This window comes from Mus caroli, chromosome 12, assembly GCF_900094665.2.
Source record: "Mus caroli chromosome 12, CAROLI_EIJ_v1.1, whole genome shotgun sequence".
NCBI lineage: Eukaryota > Metazoa > Chordata > Mammalia > Rodentia > Muridae > Mus > Mus caroli.
The window spans coordinates 26742668-26765824 of NC_034581.1; the positions used below are offsets into that span (position 1 = coordinate 26742668).

The 23157-nt window shown below is 41.6% G+C and overlaps 1 protein-coding gene across 2 annotated transcripts in view; it reads right to left on the reverse strand.

Annotated features, from left to right (window-relative positions):
* Positions 1–23157, reverse strand: part of Sntg2 (syntrophin gamma 2) — a 193530-nt gene that overhangs the window by 120741 nt on the left and 49632 nt on the right. Inside the window, exons 2-4 of one of the 2 annotated variants that reach the window (XM_021179141.1) lie at positions 10930–11067; positions 5830–5881; positions 5675–5732 (exon numbers count right to left, since the gene is read on the reverse strand). In XM_021179141.1, coding sequence (XP_021034800.1) covers positions 5675–5732; positions 5830–5881; positions 10930–10967 — 148 coding nt within the window. In that variant the 5' untranslated portion in view covers positions 10968–11067. Of the gene's footprint in view, positions 1–5674; positions 5733–5829; positions 5887–10929; positions 11068–23157 lie in introns of both variants that reach the window. The other variant, XM_021179140.1, reaches the window with a different exon arrangement.

Below are 23157 nucleotides of genomic sequence, written 5' to 3' on the forward strand. Positions count from 1 at the left end.
CATGAAGAAATAAAAAACAATGTTTGAGGTAAGTAACCATCTTAATTACTTTTCTGTTGCAGTAATAAGAGACTATGACCAAGGTAACTCATAGAAGAAATATTTAACCTGGGGATCATAGTTCCAAAGTGAAAGAGCCTAAGACCACCATAGTGATTAGTATGACAGCAGGCAGCAGGCAGCAGGCAGGCATGGTGCTGAAGCAGGAGCTGAGAGCTTACATCTGATCAATAGTCACAAGGCAGAGAGAGCTAAGTGGGACTGACATGGGATTTTGAAGCCTCGAAGTTGGTCCTTAGTGTTGTCCTTCCTTCAACAAGGCCACACTTCCTATTCCTCCTTAAATAGCTCTACTAACTGTGGACCAAGCATTTAAATATATGACCACACGGGCCATTCTGATTCAAACCACCAATGATCTAGTTAATTAATTTGAGGTTGTCAATTCTGTATTCAGTTAAATAACTAAAAAATCAGAATAATCTATATGTGAGTAATTCTGGACTTAAACCTAAGGTTATCTGAAATGCTGCTCTAAACCTCTGCTCTATCGATGCTACAAGATATGATTAAGTTAAATATCACTCAACCTTACAAAACAGTAACCCAGAAAGGGAGTAATACAAAGGATGTCCAGGAATAAATGAAAAAGAAGCATAAATATTAACTATATCAACAGCAGTGTTGTAAGGGGGTTGTTCTCACTGCACAGAGTTGTACGAGACTGCACAGGACAGTGAAGCCAGAAACCAGGGATGGGCATGGAGGCAAGGGCTTGTCACAGTTGCTGATGTTCATCCTTGGAAACTCTTCCAGGTGTCTATGCTTCAGTGCCCTCATCTAAAATATGGGGGTGATCTCAGCAGGAAGTCGTGGGATCTTTAGAAGCCCCTTGATGAGGTGTGGAACATGGAAGTGCCTGCTTGAATTTTAAGGTTTTTCTTTGAAATAGACCCACATATAACTATTGTGTTTTCCTCTCCTTTTATAATGTATTCTATAGAAGCAGGTTAGTTTTCCCACTGCTCTCAATACCAATGCCAATGTTTATCATAGAGTGAATGCTAAGAGAAAAAGGAAGAGAGGGAAGGAGCAAGGAAGAAAGGAAGAGATGAATGGAGCAAGGGCTGTAATTATGCTAGTCATGGATGTTTTGCCTGTTTGATGGAGTTTTTTAATTACCAAATGAATCAGTTACAGACATGTACAAATTTGATTTGACATAGGTGAGAAATCAAAGGAACTACATTTTGTGATGAAGTTTTAATGCTCTTAAATTATTTTCAAGATTCCTTTAATAAAATATGTGATGATAAATCTTTCCCTCATGATGTCAAAAATCACACCACATATTACTTGGGATTTGGGGAAAGAGATGCTCTGAGTAGCATCTGCTCTGTGGATAGTCTCAGGGTCATCTGGTCCCCTAGCCACAGGATGTCCAAACCTGCAAGTCTCTGGGCCTCTGAGATCATAGTGGGGCCTGGGTTGTCCTCATCTGAACCCTAGGGGAGGTCCTAAGTATGTGTTCTAAATTCTTCGAACTTATGACATTCATGTAAGGTATAATCAGGATCTGCAATTGTGCTACATACACACTCAGTAGCTTGCCTCTAGGATTCATGTTCCATGCAGAGGAGATGAGAAAGATTGTCTCCTACAGGATGGGAGAGTCAGAGCCGAGTCCACAGCATTCTTTCCTTCTCAACTCCTGTGTTCTCTTTCAGCCACATCCTCGGCATCATCTCTATCCATATGTGTCCTTAGAGAGTTGCCTTGGTTCCATCGATTCAAGTTAAACCCTTCTCTATCTGATTGTCCATCTCCACTGTTGCCCTGTGGACCTAAGCATTATACTCCTCTGGACAGCTCATGCAATGGACATGGGATACTGACTTCCTGCCCTTTCCTTCACCTGACTCCACAGGGCCAGTCAAGTCACTTTATCAAAGTAATTGTCACTCACCTGTTTCACAGGGTGCTTACTCTCTGTATTCCTGCTACCCCGGTTCCCTCTCAGCAGCCTACACTGCATCCACAAAGGGCATCTGGACCCTGATCATTTGCTCTCAAGCACAGCAGAGCACTGCACATCATTTGCCTGGGTAACCTTAGCCTGCATCGGATGTTCTTACTGCTGTGCCTGCATGCACTCTCCATACAGCAGCTGCATGTTTTTAACGTGCAAAACAAACCTTACCATTTCACGTTTCAAGAGATTTCATGTGGCACCTCTTAATCATTAAAACAAAACCATTACTTACACAGTAAATTAATTTTAAGATATCTTGTTCTCTTACTCTCTCATGCCATGTGGTTCCTATTCTCTGAATGGACATGGCAGGTGAATTCATTGCCATCGCTTCCAGCTGTGTACAAGTCCTGCAGCAGATAACTTCAGCCTCTGCACTAATGCCCCAGAGAGCTATTTGTTGAACAACACTGGACAAATTCTTGGAAATATAAGAGAACTCCTGATTTCGAATTCTTCTTTGATCCAGCAGGTTATTTCAACCTTGTTCCCAAGAGCAAGACAGAAGAAACAGCCCGAGAGGCATCTGCAGTTAGAGAGTGAGAACTGGAGAATGCTCTTAGTCTGTAGGCCTTCCCTCTAGGGATGCTGAAACACCTTTTCAAGTCAGGATGGGCATCTTGCAGCATGCTGGGATATAGACAACTTCTCTTGGAATAAGCAGGTATTCCCAGCCTCTATGTCTCATTCTGATTTCTAGTTTTCCTACCCAATTCCCAGCCGGTCTGAAGGCTCCATACTTCATTGAATGATAGTGTATACTTTACATGTCCACATCTGTGTGAGAATCATAGGCACTGTCTCTCCTGTCTGGGAATAGCTAAGCATCTGATGCCTTCATATATTAGTGATTAGTGTACCTACTGCTGTGAGGCCAATCCTCCAGTGCTCTTGCATCATTGGGCATTAAGTACTATACTCTCTACCACCTTCTTCATGTGGAGGGCATAACCCTCTGTCAGCCTCACATAGAGATCCAAGGTGAGCCAGCACTCCTTTGCCTATCACCTTGAGTCTGTCTCATACATTAACATATGAACAAGTGAGAATAAACCCTAACCCTAACTGCATCCAAAACACTCATCTTTCCTTTAGACATTTTATATAAAATACTACAGGATGTCGGAAATAGAAGATAAAGAAAATGAAGACATGAGGGAAGGTGTCTTTGAGACACTCCATCAAAGCCCTGAGAAGATCCTGTAGGAAAGGGCCCAGGGCAGGATAACATGGTCAACAGATTCTCAGATTTGGATGTTTGCAGCAATGGTGGCTGGCAGATAGAAAGAGGCATGTGAGGTGACACCACTTTCATGTCAAGCCTGGCTAGACTGGAGGAGTTAAGTGAGGGGCCTCCAGAGAGCTGAAGAAAAGGGTTCTCTTATTAAGAGCACTGTGCCAGTGTGCCACACTCTCGACAACTAGGTCCTGTGCCCTCTGACCACACACACCCAATCATGGTAACCAAGCAACAGGGATTCAAAAAACCTCTTGTATGCCCCTCTTTTCAAAACCACAGCTTCAATTCCACTTTTCAGTTATCTCAGGCAGCCTCCTGCACCAAGATTTTCTTTCTTAATCGAGCATAAAATTCTCCATGGACTTTTATCTGTTGCTTAGTCTAATTCCTTTTTGAAGCATTTCCTATCCACAAGTAAAAGAATGCACCATTGAAAAAGAACTGATAATGTTTACAAAGATTACCTATATAGAGAGAAATGCACACGAGCAATCTTCCTTCAATTATTAATCAGCCAAGCAGATGGTTGACAGGGGCGCAGAAGTAATTAAACAGCTAACACACAAGAGAATTGATTTATTCCTCGCTTATAGAATTTTACTTTCAATGCGCCAGAGCCTACACTTCTGCAAAGCGTGTCAGCTCCACAATTACATTTGATAAACAACACAGATTCTGCAGTCCAATTTAACCATAGCATTTGTTTCTAAATGCTTTTAAAAATCTCAGAAAGAATGATTATTTGATTCTGAGAACTGTGTAACTCTTTTGCTTTCCTGCTTGCCAAGGTTAGAACTCAGCTCATATTTTCTGATCAAATGAAATGTCTTGGTGCCACCAAGGGGGCGGGGAAATATATGCATACTAATATGTGTGCTTCCATTTTTTTCTATCCTGACCCACAGGTGGTATCTTCCATCCTCCTGCCTCTGGGGAATGCAAAAAGCTGCATTCTTAGGCTTACTGGCTCTCAGTTCTAATTAGATATCCTATCTGCTATAAGCAGGGCTTATCACCTTGTTCAGAAACAGGCAAAGTGTATCCCCTCATTGACTCCTAAATGTCCTAGGGTGAGGACAAATTTTCATGTAGATTCTAGTTTTATAATGAACCATTTGAACACTCATCTCTTTCCCAAAAAATGTACTTAAAGGTATCAGAGGGCTCCATAGTGCCTCTGAAAATTCACCTCTTGTTTGAACTGTCTGTGCAACATTTCCATGCTGTCTGTGATCTCTGTCAGCAGGTTGAAGGGGTCTATGACACAGACTTCCTGAAACCTCTGCCATTAAAGCACTCCACCTACATTCTCCTGTGCAGTCCAGACCAAAGCTAATTGTATCAGATCAAGTTGGTTGGGTTCTTGGTCTAGTACAGTCAGGTGAAATGAATGAGGAGGTTTTAAAAGACACTTCAAGTTTATTGTCCTCTCCATGCCCTATGCCCTTTGTTTCCAACAGGAACAGAGTCAGGGGCATGGGAGTCCATGATGGCTGGCCAGCCTTAGCTTTGGTCTCAGTTTGAGATGTGTGAGCTCAAAAAATTGACCACCTGTCCAAGTGTCCTGATTTACATCCTTTTCAAATTGAGACATGTTAACTCCCAGATGACCTTTCTGCAGGGGATCTCCATATTAGCTCCACACACCAGTCCCTAGGGATAGAGCTCCCCAGGCAGAGGGCTGGTTTGGGATGACAAAGCTGGAGGAAGGACAGAGGAGACTGTTATGAGAAGCCAAGGGCAGCATGTCCAGTAACAAAGTCATTTTGACATAAAAAAAAAAAAAAAACCCTGGTTTGCTGAAAATTACATGTCCCTTAAGGAAGCCCCACTCTCAACTTTTCCTGTGTGATGCTATCCTCTAATCATTAGTTCGTTGTTACTAATCAAGGCTGGTACCCCTGTGATGGGCTGATGTGATACTTAATGCCATGATGCCCATGTATCTTGGTTCCAAGCAGTGGATTTTCATCGCCCTTCTGGGTTACTCTTGAGTATGTCTGGAGCTCAACAATGGGTATGTTATCTTCATGCCTATTGGCTCTTACCAGATATGCCAGTGGACACTATGGGCTTTCAACCTACATTAAAGTACCCTTAGTTTTAAACCAACTGTAATAAACTCATTCCCCAGACCTGTAGTAGTCGTAAGTGCTCTCTGTAGAACTGAGCATATAACATAGTAGATTGTCTCTTATGGGCTAGCAGGGTCAGCATAAATAGAAAGAGCAGCCAGCATGGAACAGATGACTAAACACATCTTCTGAAAAGACCCACAGCTATAGCAATGAAGTGTAGCTTATAGAATGCAGCCAAATACATGTGTGCTAATTTCTAACACCTAAAAAGCCATTTTCTTACATTGATTACAATTTTATCCCTATCACTGGAACCAGTCTTACCTGCTTGGTCTTTGAATATTTTGGATATGACGACGGGGACCCCATGCTCTGCTCCTCCCTAGAAGACAGAGATGTGAGAAGAATATAGTTATCAGGTCTGCCACTGAGGGCTTTGGGAATTGAGGGGCAGAGGTGGCAAGAAAACGAACTCATACCTTGATACTTAGGCCCAGGCCACCCACAGGTTGTCTGCGAAGTGTAACAGTTCTGTGCTTTAAAAAATTTTAGGAAAAAAATAAGTTTAGGTCACAATGCAGTATCAGAGAACACGCAAAAAGAATGCACATATAACTTCCCAATTAAAACTTAAGCAATTCTTTATATGAACTTCCAGTCTGGCATTCTCCAACCTCTGCAGTAGCAGTACCATGGCCAACCTTCCACCAGTGGTCTGCTTATGAGAAAACCAGGTCTTGTTGAGGCCATCACTAGAACGCTTCAGAAAATGACTCCAGAGCAGGTTGACTTGTTGCCTTACCCTCGTTATTACTGTGACAACAGAGGCCCATGGGGACAATGCCCATGTCCATTCTCCAAGTGGGGGAGCTGACTCCCTTGTGAAATTGTTCTCCTAACACCAGCCCCAGAAGGGAGATCCCCAGCACAGACCTCTGCCGTTTAGTCCAACTGAGGCCATCAGGATGCATCCCAGAAGAACCAATTTTTTTTTTCGTGCCCCAAATACAGGTGGCTGGTAACATTTAAATCATTATGTTAATACTAGCTAAAAATATAATACACTTATAATCAGCAATACTCAAAATCTTATCTCTTACCTATGAAATTATGGTCATTCATTTTGCCATGGTCTAAACTGTGTTGGAAAGGACAGGTGAGATGTCTGGAGTACAATAACAAGCAGAGAAAATATTTCTTCTCCTATAGTACTTTATAGGAACCATAAAAATCATACTTTAGCTGAAAAGAAATAACATTTAGACTAAAGGGCTCCAAAGATGTTTAAAAGCAAGGACAGAGGCTGAAGGACAGGGAAGGACACCTGGGGACCCTGCTTTGTCCTGGAATTTGGGTACCACAATAACACATCAAGCCGGTAGGAAAAGCTGCTGTGGCTTTTTTGGCAGGTGTGATGTCCTCTACAGCATCCCACATCAGCCTGTAAATATAGTCTTAGGAAGGATTATGTCTGTTATAAGATGGCTAAGTTCTAGCTGGATGTGGTGGCACACATCCTAAGAGAGCTTCCCAGAACAGCAGGACACAGAAGCTTGAAGACATTACTCCCCACACAGTTGATGCCTTATATACGTGGTAAACTCAAAATAAAGAAGCCAAAAAATTCAGACTAAACACAAGTCACAGGATCTACAAAGGAAAGCCCTGCATAACATCATAACCGGCAGTATTATATTTTTTTTACAAAGATCGCATGTGTAAGCAACGAACTCTCAGAGCACACGGGGAAAGGACTACATGTTAGAAACCTTAGTGTAAGAATGGCCATTTTCATTTTCCTAATCGAGCCTACATTCAAGTGAACCTGGCTCTCATCCCAGACACATTGTCAGTACTTATCTGAGAAGCCAAAAGTGTTGTCAGCCACGCTGCAGCAAGAGAGAGCAGCCACACGGTTTTAAATCACATTCATCACAGCATTAATTACAACATTCAGGATCACAAAGCAAGCTGAGTGTCTTCGGATGAATGAATGGACCACAGTGGAATACCAGCTAACCTTGAACCGGAGGGAAGCTACTCATCTGCGACAACATACATGAACCACGGAGTATTAGTCATATGTTGAGACAGTTCAGGCAGGGAAGAAAAATATGTCATGATCTCATGAGTATGGCAGGTACCTGGGTTATAAGGTGCAGATGTAGCAATATTGGTCCGAGGCACAAAGTGTGAGCTAAAAGACAGGTAATATATAGATAGGTGTGGTGGCACATGTCTGAAATTCTAGCACCTAGAAGATACAGGCAGGAGGATTAGGAATTTATGTCCATCCATTGGTTACATGGGGGAGTTTGAGCCCAGCTGTGGCCACAGGGAGACATTGTCTCAATAAAATACAAACCAAAAGGGCTAAGTTCTGGAGCTCTGACTACAAAATGTGTGGATGACAGTTCACAATGTTGTATTGTACACTTGAAGTTTACTAGGAGAGCAGATCTTATACTCCAATACCAGTCAGACCTCCACACACATGCAGGAACATGCATGCATGCATACATATGCATACACACACAATATAAATACACAAAAAATATATATTAACTTAGTTAAAGCAATCATTTCACAAAATATATGTGAGTCAAATCAGTACAATGGACATCTAAATATATGAGATTTTATTTGTAATTTATATCTTTTTAATAAATCCGATAACACAAAAGTTGTTGTAATAATGGAGCAACCCCTATTAGGGAAAAAGTCTTAGTTAGGGATTGTGTTGTGATAAAATACCATGATCAAAATTAACTTGGGAGGAAAGTGTTTATTTTAGCTGCAGTTCCAACATCACAGTTCATCATCCAGGGAAGTCAGGGTTTGGACTCAGGCCAGGACACACAGACCTGAAAACAAGTTTGAAATCATAACAAAACTTAAGTTTGGAACTTCAGAAGTGAGGGTCATAGAAGATAAGAAAGCATCTTCTAGCACTTCAAAGCCACCTTTGTACTTACTGAAAAGATGTATAAAGTACAAGAATTACCTATGTCGGAGAAGACAGCTGTCTTAACACATTAATAGTCAGCAGGAAATGCCAAGGCCCTAGTGCCAGTTGATTGCTAGGAGAGGGCTGGGCTGAAACCCGAGTGCAATCTCTTCTAAAGGTCATTTCACACTACATTGTGGGAGGGGCATGAAACACAGTTGAAGAATTCACTGAAGTGCCCCCACGGAATACATCCACTTCCAGGGGGAAAGTATTGACACATTTCATCATCCCTTCTGGGTCTGTTCCTCTGATGAGTAAGTGAGGGCCTGTGTGTGCACAGAGAGGAATGCACATTTGTCGTGGAATGTCCAGACTGCCCACTGACAGTGGTCAATCATATGACACATGAGCCTCATTTGACTCCTTATGCAGCTCTGGGCACTATAGCCTTGACTCCAACCAAGGTTCTTTCGGTCAATATGCAAGGGACTTAAAAAAAAATCAGCCATTTTTATTTGAATATTCTAAATAGATTCCCTTCACAAGTTTATAGGGCAAGTTGACAAACTTATTAGCTTTATAGAAGATTAGAACAACATGTTTAATAAGCTTGAAAATAATAAGTGTATTGTTACACACAAATATGCAACTTTATAGCTCACAGAAAATATACCTTTTCTGGGTTAGACGTAGAATGTTCACAGAAATGCTCATAAATTATGGCACAAGGGCAACCTCAATAAATTCTGAAGGGTCAACATCATAGAAAGGTTTTTGACCAAAAATACAATGAAGCTACAGAAGCTGGGAGCAAGGATTTTGGATGGTCTTTTCACAAAGAAATGATGAAGATGAAGGGTAGCTTAAGCATCCTAAGCTGGTCAGTGCACAGCATTGAAAGAAGCATCCCATGGTACCCATGAAGCTGTACAGTTGTAACTTGCCAAGCCTCCTCCCCCTCAACCAAAGACTCATGTCTGGAAAATGAAAACAACCAGCTGGAAAGGTATAGGAAACACTTAAGAGAAGGAAGTAATAACTCTAGAGGAAGATGTAAGTAAGTCGTTAAGTACAGCAAAGAAAATTCAGAAGCAAAGCTGAACATAGGGACGTTTGGAAAAGGTTAATAAGGTAGATTAACTGCTGGTGAGACCAAACAAAATGATGTAATAAAACCAAACCAGACAAGAAATTAAAACGACAGGCAGAACAGATTTAAAAATTATTAAAACAATACTCTGAAGATCTACTATGAAACACTAATACAATGGAAAGCATAGATGAACTGGAGACCTCTGCAAAAATGAGAAACTCTTAACATTGTCAAAAAGTAAACAGAGCATCCAGAACGCCCACAGAGAGTAAAGAAGCTGAGATCCCAGCCTGTCCTTCCCTCAGCCCCGGGTCCCTGGGGTTACAACTGAGTCCTGTAAAGCACAGGGGGAAAATATCCTTCACTTCAGAGAAGCTTTGTGAAAAAAAATCTAGAAATACTGATTCATTTACTGGAATAAATTTAATTATCACTCTAATGGCAGGAAAAGTTATATGTGCATTTTACTTACAAACATAGTTAAAAACAATCTCAGATAAAACATTAGCTAATTCACTCCAGAAGGTTATTACATATAATCATTGTTGGGGATAGGGATGGCTCAGTGGTGAAAAACTCTTTCTGCTCTTACAGAGCACCCAGATTTCACTCCCAGCACCCGTGTGGCTGCTCACAACTGCTTACAACTCCAGTTCCAGGAGATCTGATGCTCTCTGCCACTCCTGCTGTGGGCTGTTGCGTGTTTGTGGCTCACATGAGCATCTCTTGACCCACAATGGGTTCTGTCCTGATAATTCTCTTGACCACAGTGATGAATCCATGACTGGGTTGCTCTGTGAAGCAAGAGCTCTCATAATCCAATCTCCTCTAAATGACTAGTTCCACTAAACTTTGATGGCCAAGCTATGTGAAGAACTCTTCATTCCAAACCATATGGTGGTTAACTAAAAGCCAGAGCCACTTTTTTTTTGTTCTTTTGGACTTTTGAATATTCTTGCTCTGTGCATCTTACTATCTTTGAACTTGCTATGTAGTCCAGGCTAGCCTCTAACGAACAGAGATATATGACTATTTCTGCCTCCAAAGTGCTGGGATTAAAGAAATGTGATACCAATTCTTAAAGTCCATTCCCAGCCAGAGGTGTCCATGCTAAGCAATGTGCAGAAATAGGTAGATCCACTGGGCTCACTGGCCAGTGTAGCCAAACTGAGGTGTTCTGGGTTTGGAAAGAAACCCTATCTCATGAAACAAGGAAAAAAACCTAGGATGACTTGATGTCAACCTCTGGCCTCCACACACTCATATGTGTACACTACACACATACACATATACACATGTGTCTACCAAACCTCCTCCACTCCCACATACAGTTAATAAAATGTGGAGAAGGATTGAGGTAGAAACACAAAAATAATATTTAATTTTGTAATGTACTCAGCTGGTACTTGCAGACAGGTAAACTGTAACATGCAAATTTCCCAAGGATCCTTCATGAGCAGTAAGTTATGAAAACCTTCCCTGAAGCTCCTGGACCTGGATTGGTGTGAGCCATGCCCTGGAAGCAGGAACACTTACATTAGCACCAGGAGGAGCTCCCCCGATGCAGACGACATCTTGCTTTTGGATAGTCAGCACCTCTTTTGTCAGCTTCAGGCGGACGTCATAGGCATTTTCCAACCCCTCATCATACAACAAGGCCAGAGCTGTTTTGGTCTGTGGATATAGAGTGAAGATGTCAGCAAGTGAGTGCACGAGCTGTCAGCCATGACAGATGATAGGTGCCTCCTTTCTTACCACCTGCTAACCTGTGCACATACATTTCTCTTCATGTATGGTAGAAACTCAACTGATTGACAGATATTTCTTGGACATATCTCTCTGTAAAGCTCCATTTTCTTGGTACCCCCCAAATGCTGTTCGGTTTTTTTCTGACTTCATGAGCCACACTTCTACATCCTCAGACCAGAGGGAATGGCTAACTAATCCTTGTTCCCATTTGCAGAAGGTATTCAGGGTAGCAGGGCTACCTCAACAACTCCAGATGGGAAACTACAGGACATTGAGAGTCCTTCAGGGTCAGCACCCAGAGCAATGACAACAGAAATCGAAAGAACCTGTCCAGCAGCTGCAGCCCATCACACAGGGGCTGCCACCAAGAAAAGCCACACCAGGTGACTGCCTTCTGAGGAAAGGGCTCATGCTAACGGGGACAAGTAGGGCACTCAGCTGACATGAAAAGGCATAGAACCAATTCAGGTAATGTCAATATGTCAAGCACACAGTGACATTAGAAATTAATTTTTAACAAATTCTTTGACCCAAGTAGCTTGTACCAGTGAGTTGTCCTGGTTAGGACAACCACTGGGCACAGAGACTCCAGGAGTTGAAACAAATGGAATTCATTCAGAGGAGAGAAGAGTTATCTAGGATGAAGGACAAAGAAAGGGTGCTAGCCCTTCAACATGTGAATATGACATTCTAAGTATACATTCTGTGATGCTTAATCTCTGTGGCTAACTTGGCTAGATGGAGAGATGCCTAGGAGAATACAAACAGACTGTAGTGCCCCTGAGGGAGCTTCTAGACACAACTAGGTTAGACCATCTCCAAGTTGGGCAGTGGTTTCATTCATTGATGGATCCAGAAGTTAGACTACTGGGGACATGGGACTGTGGAAGGTGCCCTCACTGGAGGAAGTGGCTCCCTGAGGGTATGCCTTTGAAAGGAACATCTTGTCCTGTCCATTTCCTGTTCTCTCTCTGCTTTCTGATGACAGGATATCATCCACATGCTACAGCTCCCAAGATGCTCCATTCCCCAAAATGCTCCAATTCATCATGGCGTGAAGCAACAGCACTGTCATATAGTGGTGACTCAGTGTAATCCTCCTGCCTTGTGAGTGTTTTCATTATTTTTTTCACAGCTACCAAGAAACTGAGGAATACACATTTAAATATTATATGCCATCCATTTAAAAGTTTGCCAAGGAGATCGAGCAGAAATCAATAAAGACCTGAAATGGGCCTTCTGCTGTCTTCCTTTTTCCATCTGAACCAGGTAATGCCAGTAAAACCAGCTCCTTGGATGTTAAAAAAAAAATTAAAAGTCAGGGACAAAACCAATTTGGAGATAATTAAGCTTTCTAAGTCAAAACTATAATTTCATTCTAATCACTTTTTCCTACGAAAACATCCACTTATACCTAACTACAATTAGCTTGCCAGAGATAATTGTGTGCTTTGACATAAATATGATGCAGCATCCAGGGAATGTGGCATGTGCTCCTACTGCACCTCTGCAGACCCTGCCCACTCTCCTCAGAAAACACACCAGTGTGGTCTAGATGCAAAATAATGAGGAGACTGTAGCTGGCACCAAATCCAGGCAGGGTGGAGAAGGAATCTGCTTTCTTCCTGCCCTATTCCAACCCAGGACTCTTACCACTGTACCATGGAAGCCAGCAACTAAACTTTTAACTAGATAACCACAGACCTTTCCCTTCACTAGTGCCCCCAAATAAAAGTTACCTTAATCTGCTTCTTTGAAGTAAACTTAGGTTTTTCTCATTCAGGAACAAAGAATTAAAAACCTAATAAAAACAGACCCCTATCCCTCCCATGGCTTTCCATCCTGGGGTAGACAGTGTCATTGTCCAGGGTCTATGTGCTCTATATGGAAACATACCTAACCCTCTGTAGCCATAGGCCCCAGTGTTGTTCTGAGCATTTAACTACACCTCAGTGCCAAAGGAGTTCTTTATTGTGACTAGGGGAGCCTGATAAATGCTGATCCACATGGCCTCATTCTGTTGAAAAATACAAATTGACCCAGGAGTCTCCACCCCACAGGAAAAGCAACATTCTGCACTGCTCTGTGGGCTTTGGTTTCCTCCAGTCCATATTTGTTCCCACTTCAGCCGTTCAGTTATCCTGGGGGCTACCGACATTGCAATCCTATGCCCACCTGCTCTTTACGAGTCCCATTCAGCCCCACTTTCACTTCCTGATGGGTCAGCGCCTAAGGTGACACCATCACATGTTATATCCCTGAGTCTTGCTTCCCTTCTCTACTCTGCTTCCTTGAGACCTGCAAAGAGTGAGTTCCCCATTCCAGGAGGACCCTATTTACTCTGTGTAAGGTTCCTGCAGCTGAAATCATTATTGCCTAGGACAGAGAAATGTTCTTCTCCCTAGTGAGATCAAGGAAGAAAATCTCTCTCCTTCTCTTTCCCTCTTTCTCTCACTCCTGAATCCATGCCCCATCTCCCTCTGTGTGTATATAGTCTAGTGTACTAGGTTAGCCTGACTTAAAAGCCAAAATACATATGCAACCTTTCTATGCCAAATTACCATATATAACAATGTGAATATACATCAGACAATAAGTTAATATGTATAGTCATAGGATGTATAGTCAGGGCAGAAAATGAACAGTCTGTTAAATTGATTAAAAGGACAGGAAATGCAAGTCCCAAAAGATCTGAAAAATTAACTTCCTAGAAGTTAGCAATAAATGATCACAGATAACAGAATAAAGTCACATTTATGTGTACATGCAAGCTTGGGTGTTAAGATACACGAACTTTACCAAGACAGGCGTTTTAGAAACAGTAGTCTAGATAAATGTAGACACCTTTTAAGTTTTAAGCACTCATTGTTTGCTATTGCCTATTTAAATCAGCAGGGTTCGAGTTCAACCTACCCTGTGGCAGTTGATTCCCTTTCAAGTACTTTTACCGTAGGCCTCTATAAATTTAGAGAAAGTATACACATTACAGATTTCTTATTTACTTATGCCTCTGCACATATCTCTTATGGATGTATCTGTCACAATAGCACCAGAAGCATTTAGTAATTCAGACAGAGAACATGGATGTCTCGAACATCCATGATTAAAAGAAGCAAACACAGCCTTTCCATTGCTCAGTGTATGAAAATGGGCACAAAGTACAAGATGAATCTCCTGATTCATTCAGAACCGAGTATGTCTTCAATGTACTGCTGCCATTAAATGCATTAAATAATGCCTATCAGATGCTGTGAGAAACTTGAAATCAAACAGTTACTGAAACACAGAAAGGAGAAGAAACTCAACTGGTCACCATCTCAGGCTCTGCAGGGTGGGGAGGGGGAGACATTTTAGTTTAGACATCATTTTGGAAGCATAAGCCTGAGGCAACTCAGGTGACACACTGTTTCAGAGAATTCTAATGCCCTAGTCACATCCACACAGTTAAGAAAGCTCTCCAGAAGTCAAGACCTTGTGGTCTTGCCAATGGTGAGGCCAGCCTGGTGAATGAGCTGATGCCTAGCAATGTGTGTATACTCCAGGGTAACACCTGGGCCGCTGTTTATTCTGTTTCTCTTCATGTTTTGATATTTCTGAGTAGCAGGCACTTGAACTTGGCATTTCTGTCCTTGGTAACATAGGCTTGAGCAACCCCTTTTGCAGGTGCAAGAACTGCAGTCTGCCAACTGGGCAGTAGCCATGAAACCATCCAGGTCCATCCAGGTCCTGGGATTTGTTCTCTGGAGCTCCCATTAATGTTCACAGCATAGTTACAACATATCAACAAAGCATCGAAGCACAAACCCAAAGTATCTGGCTGGTTCACTCTGTGAACCTGAACAACAGCACTACAGGTCCATTCAGTACCTACATCCTGACAGATTTCAGCCTTATAGCCAAATTGCAACTGTGGAGAGGGGTGGCACTTTTACAGTGTTTAAAATGATCTCTTCATTCTAGCTCAATATAACCAGAAAGCAATGATCTATCTGAGTCTAAGAATCCAGCAGTGATCAAGAGAGAAGGGGCTGCCATTCATCCTTCAGGTGGGTGCACAGGCTCCATGCTTCTACTGAAGTTGCTACATCCACTAACAAAGTGTCCGAGAGTTCTGTGTCTCTGGCAAGTGTGCTTCGTGGCCATTTGACACCTGTAAGCCAGGGCTACTTCTCACCAACGATAGTGCCATTTCTATCAACAACTGGACAGTGAGAGAAGAACAACCCCAAGGAACAGATTCTAACAAAGACACAACATGTTCCTCGCCTGTTTCATCGCCCCAAGCTGTACAGGCCCAGCCAAGCCACAGTCCCTTTTCAGGGCAAAGTCTGAAGAAACCTGTAACTTTCAGCCTGGAGCTGGCTGGTCGCCATTTTTCCCATCAGCTCCAGTGGCAGCTTTTCCTATTCCATGGCCATTGCCACTGCTTTAGAGCAGGACTCAGAATAAAGAGTTCTGTTGCCCATATCTCGGGCATTTTGGAGAATGTAAATTAGAAGACGTGACAATGATTTCTCAGCTACTTCAATACTTCATCTGTTGCATGTAGATTTAAAAGCATGGTACCACCTTGCCCAGGAGCTGCTATGCTATGCTATCAGCTTCTCCCTATGTTCTACCCAGCATAGTTCTGGGGACCATCACAACCAGCCCTAACACAGATTCCTTTTGAATCTGCGGGTGAAAGACGCACATTCAGCCTTGTTACTTTAACTTGCCTGCTAACTGCAATTGCTAGAAGAAAATACCTCCCACCTGGAAATGTGGACCCTTACCAACTTATTATCTCTGTTTTTCCTCCTGGCCCAAACATAGTGGCTTGTTCCAATTAGCCCCTGCCAAACATCTTTGGCAACTTGTCCATAGTGGAGGCAACAGGTCCTAGCTTCCCGCCCCCCCCCCCCAAGTCTTACATGGTTGCTGTGTCCCCTTTCCTCCAAAGCAAGGCAAAAAAAAAAAAAGCCCTCTCTCTTTCCTTACATCGCCTTTTCCTCTTGGGACCCAGAAGTCCCACCTGTACCTTCTACTCAGCAATTGGCTCCCAGCCTTCTTTACTACAAGAAAAAAAAAATCAAGAACCAATTAGGGAACTAGACCTTAGTATCAGACATCTCATATACTGTGGTGCCTTTGCTTGCTGTGAACTGAAGTTTCTGGGGATGAGCCACATTTATATTAAAGACTACTAAGCTAACTGGCTGATCAGAACTTAGTGATTGTAAGGAGTTGGATGTTGCAAACCCAGAGCCAAATCATCCAAATCATCAGGCCCCTCAGTAGGCGTCACGGTCTACATCTGTTTTTGATTATCCGACTTTGACTACCATGAGGTGGGTTAACAGCAGGTTCACAGCCTCAAAGCTAAGGATGACGTCAGACAGCATCTGAAACCCATAGCAAACTTCCCTGCTTGGCTTGCTTGATGGTTCCTCTGGTGTGTTTGAAAACTGCCCTGATTTATAATGTTCTGTAACTATAAAAACATCAGGAATGTTGTTACCACATTTGTATTTGGGGTAAACTGTGTGTGAGTTCCTGGGTCATCATTTCTCATATTTGGCTCTAACATAAACAGTCTCTTGTTTCCCTCGAGGTGAGAGCCGTGTTTTGTATCAACACAACATTCAGCTTACAATAAAGTGACAGTTTTGTTGCAGCGATAAATCTGTAAGTCACTATTTTAGGGTTAAGGCATGCAGTAGTTTAAGAACGTTGGCATGCAGACTGTTAGATTCATAAACATCTTTGTGCCTCACTCCATAGCACATTCCTTACTATGATGTCATAAAAGCTCTGATCACATTGCTAAGCATTTGACACAAGAAATTGGTTTTTATCTTGTGTGTGTGTATGCTTGTGTATATGCATAATTAGCATGTGTGTGGGCACACACAGGTGTGAATCTGCATGTAGAGGCCAGAGGAAACTTTGGATGTTGGTCCTCAGGTGTTTTGTCCACCTCCTTTTAAGACAGGGTCTCTTATTGGCTTGGGGCTCACTGATCAGGCTAAAATTGAGTTTGACCTCTACCATTCAAGTAAAAAGTTGGGTATATTGGCATGTATTTGTAATTCTAGCAGCTAGGAGGGAGGGACAGGTAACTTGCTACATATTACTAGTCACCCAGACTAAACTACTTGGAGAATCCTAGGCCCCAGTGAGAGACCCTGTTTCAAAAAACAGTATGGACAGTATCTGAGGAATGACATCAGAAGGTGACTTCTGATTTCTATAGACATAAGCACAAACATACATACACATATAGCTCACACACATATACAAAATCAACGCATGTGTGTGTAAAAGTAAACAGAAGGGATATTCATATGATGAGTAAAAATTAAAATGTATTTGAACCAACACTGGGTGTACAGGATGAAGTGCCTCATGTTAGCACTGACATAATGAGGAGCTGGTCAGATGAAGTTGTTACTATTTAGTGTTAGAATAAGATCATTATTCCTGCAGCTTAGTCATTGACATATACAATATATACTACAAGATTGTTTATATGTGTAATTTCATTTAAGCATTTTTATAACCTCTAGGATTTATTCTTCAGTAACTGGAATACCAAATCAAATAGAATTTCTTAGCACAAGCCAGACTTCTCATTAGTGACCTTGAGGGGACTGAAATCAACAAGGAATTTGAAGGCCATTCCAACAGTGACCTCAACATCATTATCTATTTAAGTAATTATCATTTAAAAATCCACTATATAAACATAAGACCAAAACCAAGGGACATACAACAAATAGTAAAGTCCAGGGTATGGCTCTAATCACTTTATTATCATCATATTGCATCATATCTTATCATATCATCATATCACATCATTATTGGTGTGTGTGTGAATGTTCATGTGCTTGCTATGGTACATATGTAGAAGTCAGAGGACAAGTTTGTGGAGTGAATTCTCTCTTACTACCTTTACTTGGGTTCCAGGAATCAAACGCAGGCCAGCAAGGTGGTGTTAGGTAACTTTTGTGTGTGTGTGTTGTTGTTTTAATTCTTTCATATATTGCATCCCAACTGTAGTTTCCCCTCCATCCTCTCCTCCAAAACCCACCCCAACCCCAGCCCAATCCACTCCTCCTCCATGTCCCTTCAGGAAAGGGCAGGCCTTCCAGGGATATCAACCAAACCTAATGAGCCACCTCACTGGCTCACTCAAACCAGTTTTCAGAGATAATTTCATAGCAATAAATCTCTACATTAAAAGGAGAAAGACAATATAAGTGTCCTTAAATAATGCTCCAAGGATATAACAAAACCTGAGGTTTATGTAAAGAATAAAGAAGAAAACAAGTAAGTAAAATAGAAATTATAAAATTCACAAAGAAAAAAATCAATAAATCTAAGAGTTGGGTTTTTTTTTTCATCTTCTTTGAAAATTAAATAAGCCTTTTGCTAGACTGAGAAGAAAATGAGGGAGAGTCAAACCCTGAGTGAAAAGTACAGGTGTTTATTTTAGCCGCACAGGGGAGAGCGAGCCATGAAGAGCCCATGACAGAGTGAAGCTGACGGTGAATGGAAGTGAAGACATTGCACCACATACCACAAAAATAAAACCACAAGGGCTAAGAAAACCACAGACCAACAAGTTGAGTATCCTAGAGGAAGTGAATACATTCCTAGAATAATATACCTTAATCTGATTTAATTGGGCGTACATGGGAACCTCCGACAGAACAACAGTCAACAGTACTGATCCAACTAAGAAGAGCCTAGAAGCAGACGGCTTCCCAGCTGAATTCGATCGAACATTAAAAGATGAGTTAAAGTCCCCATTCTCAAACTCCCAAAATATAGGACTGGAGGCAATTCCTCTATGCTAGAAGGCTAGTTTAGTGGCCAGTATCACCTCACACCAAAGACCAACTACACAACAAGGGAATTACACATATATTCAACATTGACACATAGGTCCTTCACAAAATATCATCCAACTAAACTCAGTAATAAATCAAAAACAGCACAGGTTGTGGGCCAAGTGGGCTGCATCCCTGGCATACAAGATGTAATTCAATGTACTATATCTAAATAGCCAAAAAAAGGTAAAAATCACGTGATCATCTCAGTCAATACAGAGAAAGTATTTTCTAATTCAACATCCTTCCTTGATTTAAACAATATCAACAGTTTGTATATACAAGGGCTTTCTCTCAATAGAAGCATTAATGAAAATCCTCCCACTAACAACAACTATTGGGAAACTGAATCAGAGTTTATGGTGGGGAAATGAGAGCTTCTTGACTATGGACATATCTGCCATGTCACCCAGTGGTCTGGCAATGGAAGATGTATCACAAAACAACCTCAGAGTGCAACAGCATAATTAATAATGATAACAATAATAATAATAATGTGCTTGTAGTAAACTAAAAAAGTCCACACTCAAAAGGAAACAGTGAAAACAAGAAATTACAGACTGAGAAATGATGTAAAACACACAACCAATATGGAAGTAACATGAAATTCACATACAGCTCTTACAATTCAATCATTAAAAACAAATAAATGGACAAAATACAAAGCAAAGGTCCTGAGTGGGTGCTTCCTCCAAAGAAGAAACAGGGTGACCAAGAAGTATGCAGAAAGATGCTCAACATTATTTACTTGGGGAATACAAGTTAAAATCAGGATGAAATGCCACCTCTCGCTCAGTTCTACCCCTACTATCAAAGTCAAGGGAGAGGGCAGAGGATTTAATCTCTGGTAGAGCATTTACCTAGCATGCCCAAAACTCTAGCTAGGTTCAATCCACAACACTGAAAAGGAAATAAAAAAGTAAAAACAACCCAAAACCTGAAACATATCTGCCATGACACCCAACCAACCCCCCAACCTTTGCACACTGCTCCTTAAAAGAAATTACCATGTCACAATGACAGCAGCACCCTCATACTCATAGAAGCATCTGTCTCAAAAAGCAAAAACAACCTGTTTCTATCAATGGATGAATGGATAAAATATTCATGTTATATGTATATATACCTAAACATTATTTTAACTTAATAAGAGAACCTGTCATTTGCTTTAACACATATGGAAGACATTGTGCTACATTTTGTTAAGTACATGTAGAAATACGCATGTGACATTGTTTCATTTATGTGTGGAATCTCAAAAATAAATACATCAAACACAAAGATAGAACTATCAGGAGTGCTACAGAAGAAATGGGAAACATAGGTCAGGAGACAGGCAAGGCAGATAAGGGGCAGCATAGAGACCATGCTCAGAACAGCATGATACTGAGATTCTGTAGGTGAGTATATTCCAGCTGCTCCTACAAAGCTCCTCATAGGGTTGCCCTATGAGATGGTGGGAATGTCAGCTTGCTTCAAGGTAACCATCTCACTAGTTGTATCTTAAAAGCTCATTTGACATGCCTTCAACACACAGAATAAAATTTATTTAAATATATTCAAATACATACTCTGAGATAATATGAACTATGTGTTATAAGGTGCACGCTTTGGAAACTATTGCCAAATTTAGAAATGAAATATTTTCTTGGCAGATAATTGGCACTTTTAAACTGTACAAATCTATAGCAAACGAACATCATCACATAAGGCAAGACATACCACAGAAGGTAACTATTAAGCAGACACCACTCCCTGTTTTGACAGGAGACTAATTCCCTGTTTGGCATCAAGCAATGGCTGCATGGGTTATATTGGTACAGCTCTGTGGACACTATATCTCCATGTGGCTGGGGACAAGGCCAATTTATATCCTGTTTCAACATAATTATGAATTGCCTCCTCTGTGTGTGTTTGAACAATCACTTGCTCAGTAACAAAGACAGGAAAGGGGCTATTGAAGAAGAGGTCTGGTTCCTACTTCCCAGTGGACAGGTGGTGAAGGAACACAGCCACCCTTCTATGTGATTGTACTGTTCTCAAGCTCAGGAAAGGAGGGTTTTCTCAATGGTACTGAGGTAAACTGGAGCTTTATATTAAACTCCTGCAGAGATGATAGGCGTGTTCCTATGTTCCCCTTAGCGACCTCCTTCCTGCCAATCAGCTTCATTTGTATGAAATCCCAGGAATGTTCCCCATGTTTTGTTTTTGACCTGGAATTTCCTTTGTTTTGTATTTTTGGGAAGCATGTTTCTTATAAACACTGTAGGGTTAAATCCCTGCATCAGAGCCATTCTTGTCAAGGCCCTTTAAGGCAAAACCTGATATTATTTGATTTAAATATACCACAGTTGGTCCTTGTTTCCTGTTGCGATCTTTTATTTTTCCTTCCGTTTGACAGGAGTTAGCTCTCTATGGGCAATGAAGGAAAAGGTGAAGCTAAGATGGTATGCGAATGTGAGAACAAAGCAACCATACTTTCATTAACAGCCAGGAAGAGGCACCCAAGAGGCACCCAAGAGGCAAACCTACAAGGTTGGTGTCTGGCAATGCCAGTGGAGCTGACAGGAACCAGCACAATGATTCAGCAGCAGCTAATGAACAAGTCAAAGGCAGAGAAAGAAGGGCTTCAGCATGTGACTACTCATCAGTCTGAAGGACCAGCACATGAACAGCCTGTAATCATATCCTGGAGGTCAGATAGAGGCTATGGACACACATACCCCAATTTAATAAAACTCAGTATCCCCAGAGTCTCTATAGGCATTATGATGGCCCTGAAACAAGCAGTTCAGCGGGTTCCTGTCTCCCGGGCCTTCCTACCCTTGGGAGTTTCTTTCATTTTGTCTAGATTATACTTAAAACAGTTTGATCTCACCTTGTCCCTATGTGTGTGTCCCTGGCTTTAATTATCCCATATGAGACAAAGAGCTCAGCAGGCAGTGTTTCTGGTTCATTTTGGGAGGCCATTGGTTGTCTACCACCTGAGACTTTTGAGTTAAGCACATCTGGGATGAGAAAGGCTCCATTACTCTGACCTTCTCTCCTGCCTTCTTGGAATGAGTCAAGTATGTCTGAGTCAAGTCAATTATATTTAGTGATTATTTTTAGCTATATCTCTTTATTGCACTTTCAAAAACTTCTCTAGAAATAAAAATACTTTAGTACCATCTCTCTGCCTTCTGCTGTTCCAGTAACAATACTCCCTTATCTGTCCCAAGCCCAGGGTAGGTGATGGAGACATATGCTGTGCAGGTGGTCCTTTGTGTTCTCTTCACATGAGCAGTTACAAAGTAACTGCAGAGACAAGAAAATGACATCTGATTACCCAGGTCCAAAAAAGGCACAGCTCTGTGGACACTATAGTGGTGCTGTGGTGAGATATGATGTCAGAAGTACAAGCAAACAATGTGGATGTCTGAAAAGACATAAGGAACCATACTATTAACTATCTAGCTCTCTAATTGGAATTAAGAGCTGCTCAAGAGGAGAGACATCATGTCTGGTACTGGAAACCTAGCCAAATCCTCAACATAAATAACATCATGGATCTTGGAGAGGAACAAGCACCACTTTACTAAACCAGCATAAGCTGTAACCACATTCTAGATATTCGTTCTTATCCCCACAGACAAGCGTAGTCCTCACCTCTCAGCAAAGAAACTTCTCTTTGCAACAAACTGAGACCATCACAGAAATCCACACTCAATCAAAATGTAGAGTTGTGAAGCCCAGTCCCAGAGGATACGTTTCCAAAACAATTCCTACACCCGAGGCTTAGGGATCATTGCAGAAAATGGAGTAGAAAGATTGTAAGAGCTGGAGGAATAGGAATTTGTTGTGAGATTCTGTCCCCTAGGCATGTCAGAAGATGCATCCATAAAGTCTAACCACCATGACTTTGTAAACGTGAGCTGAGCAAGGCTGATGCCTATAGATATGCTAACATGGACAAGTAAAGTTTATGGGGCCTCAACCCTAGTGAAAGATGCTACAAGCAAGCAGTGAAAGCTGAGAGCAGGAGAAATAGTGTTTCCTAGGGAAGAACATGCCGATTACTTATCAAGTATCAAATGGTTATCCCTAAAACCTCAATTAATCTCTCTCTCTCTCTCTCTCTCTCTCTCTCTCTCTCTCTCTC